The following is a 2,310-nucleotide window of genomic DNA, read 5'->3' as shown; positions in this document are numbered from 1 at the left end:
CATTACCTCTCCACAGATTACCTCTCCACACATTACCTCTCCACACATTACCTCTCCACACATTACCTCTCCACACATTACCTCTCCACACATCACCTCTCCACAGATTACCTCTCCACACATTACCTCTCCACACATTACCTCTCCACAGATTACCTCTCCACACATTACCTCTCCACACATTACCTCTCCACACATCACCTCTCCACAGATTACTATACCACACATTTCCCAAACACATTACATCAAGACACAATGCCTAGAATTCTGTGAAGTATGTTTTATTCTAAAAACAATCGCCGTGTGACTTGGCGTCTCCTGCGATTATTATCATGCGTAAGACATTATTAAAATGAATAACAAAAAAACAATAAAAATTTGTTTTTATCTTGAAATACGAAAAAAATTTACGGAATCAAAAGCTTACAGAATCAAAAACGTACAGTATCAAAAACTTACGGTATCAAAAACTTACAGTATCAAAAATGTACGGTATCAAAAACTTACAGTATCAAAAATTTACGGTATCAAAAATTTACGGTTTCAAAACTTACAGTATCAAAAATTTACGGTATCAAAAATTTACAGCATGAAAAATAGGGATGTAAAAGTTATTTGAAGCTTTTTACATTCATCTATGAATCAACCACAAAAGAACATTACAATTTTACAACACTGTGTGTGTGTCTTCTATATATCCAGGTTGATTTCAGTGAAGACGTCACCTGGACCTACAAGGTCAAAGGTCAGGCCTGGCGGCTCAGGGGTCATCCCCACGGCAACGTTGTTGTTGTTCCCATTCTGCTCCCCGTTGTCTGATTTGTCCGACTGCCTGTCACTCAGGTCCAGGCTAAAGCCCACCCTCTTTACGGGCGGAGTCAGCGTGATCGCACGGCCACAGAAGTTGTCGAAGCTGTCTCCATCACCATCACTATCACCATGACCCTGCTTCTCTCCTTTTGTTAGAGAGAGAGAGAGAGACAGAGACAGAGAGGAGAAAGAGAGATGAGAGAGAAAAAGGAGAGATAGCGAGAGAGAGGAGTGAGAGAGAGTTAGGAAAGAGGGAGAGAGAGAAAGAGAGAGGGGGATGAGATAGATAGATGGGGATGAGATAGAGAGAGAGAGAGAGAGTGAGAGAGAGTTAGGAGAGAGGGAGAGAGAGAAAGAGAGAGAGAGAGAGAGAAAGAGAGAGAGAGAGAGAGAGAGAGAGTGAGAGAGAGTTGGGAGAGAGGGAGAGAGAGAAAGAGAGAGAGAAAGAGAGAGAGAGAGAGAGAGAGAGAGAGAGAAAGAGAGAGGGGGATGAGAGAGAGAGAAAGAGAGAGAGAGGGGGATGAGATAGAGAGAGACAGAGAGAGTGAGAGAGAGTTAGGAGAGAGGGAGAGAGAGAAAGAGAGAGAGAGAGAGAGAAAGAGAGAGGGGGATGAGATAGAGAGAGTGATATCTTTCTTACTCACGTTTTCACTTTTTATCGGGTTTGACTGAATATTGTCCATCCTACCTCCTCCCCAGCAGACCTCTTAGAGAGAGAGAGACAAAGAGAGACAAAGAGAGACAAAGAGAGACAAAGAGAGACAAAGAGAGACAAAGAGAGACAAAGAGAGACAAAGAGAGACAAAGAGAGAAGGAAGGAGGGAAAGAAAGAGAGAATGAGGGAGACAGAGAGTAATCTGTCCTTACCGTTCTCTCCAGCGGACCTCGCTTCCCCAGCTGAGCCGTTGGCCACAGGGCTCATAGCCTGGTGGTCATCACCACCGCTCTCTATCACGTACTCAAAACCTCCGTCTTTCTCTGGAAACATAATACAACGCACACTTTACAGCAGAGCCATCATCAAATTAAAAAAATACACAGACAGACAGGTGAGAGACAGACAGATAGACAGACAGACAGGTAAGTCACCATGGTTACCGTTGGGTTCGAAGGTTCCGGCTTGTTCCACGCAGGTGAGGGGGGTGTCGTGGTCATTACCCGCAAGGTGCAGGTCAAACGAATACTTCTGTTGGAGAAAAATAAACAAACAATAAAAATAGTTTCATAGTGTTTTCTGACCATGATTTTCCTAGACATACATTCTAGCAGTATAGTAACAAGATCACAAGTACTTGTTGTTAAATGCCTCACCCTGGACTTCTTCCTCTGGAAATAGAGAACCACCACCAGACAGACAATGACTAACAATATGAGGAACAGGATTACATAGCCTACAGGAGAGAGAGAGAGAGAGAGAGAGAGAGAGAGAGAGAGAGAGAGAGAGAGAGGGGGTTAGAGAGAGGGGGAGGGAGAGAGAGAAGAAGGAGGATAGAGGGGGGG

General features: G+C 44.0%; 1 protein-coding gene across 1 annotated transcript in view; it reads right to left on the bottom strand.

Moving 5' to 3' along the window:
- Positions 1-262: 262 nt before the first annotated feature.
- Positions 263-2,310, bottom strand: part of LOC115189776 (uncharacterized) — a 7,558-nt gene continuing 5,510 nt past the window's right edge. Inside the window, exons 4-7 of the mRNA XM_029748298.1 lie at positions 2,122-2,201; positions 1,909-1,996; positions 1,678-1,788; positions 263-956 (exon numbers count right to left, since the gene is read on the bottom strand). Of these exons, the coding sequence (XP_029604158.1) occupies positions 691-956; positions 1,678-1,788; positions 1,909-1,996; positions 2,122-2,201 (545 nt within the window). The 3' untranslated portion in view covers positions 263-690. The remainder of the gene's footprint in view (positions 957-1,677; positions 1,789-1,908; positions 1,997-2,121; positions 2,202-2,310) is intronic.

Source organism: Salmo trutta, unplaced genomic scaffold, assembly GCF_901001165.1.
Source record: "Salmo trutta unplaced genomic scaffold, fSalTru1.1, whole genome shotgun sequence".
NCBI lineage: Eukaryota > Metazoa > Chordata > Actinopteri > Salmoniformes > Salmonidae > Salmo > Salmo trutta.
This window is presented reverse-complemented; position numbering and strand designations above follow the sequence as displayed.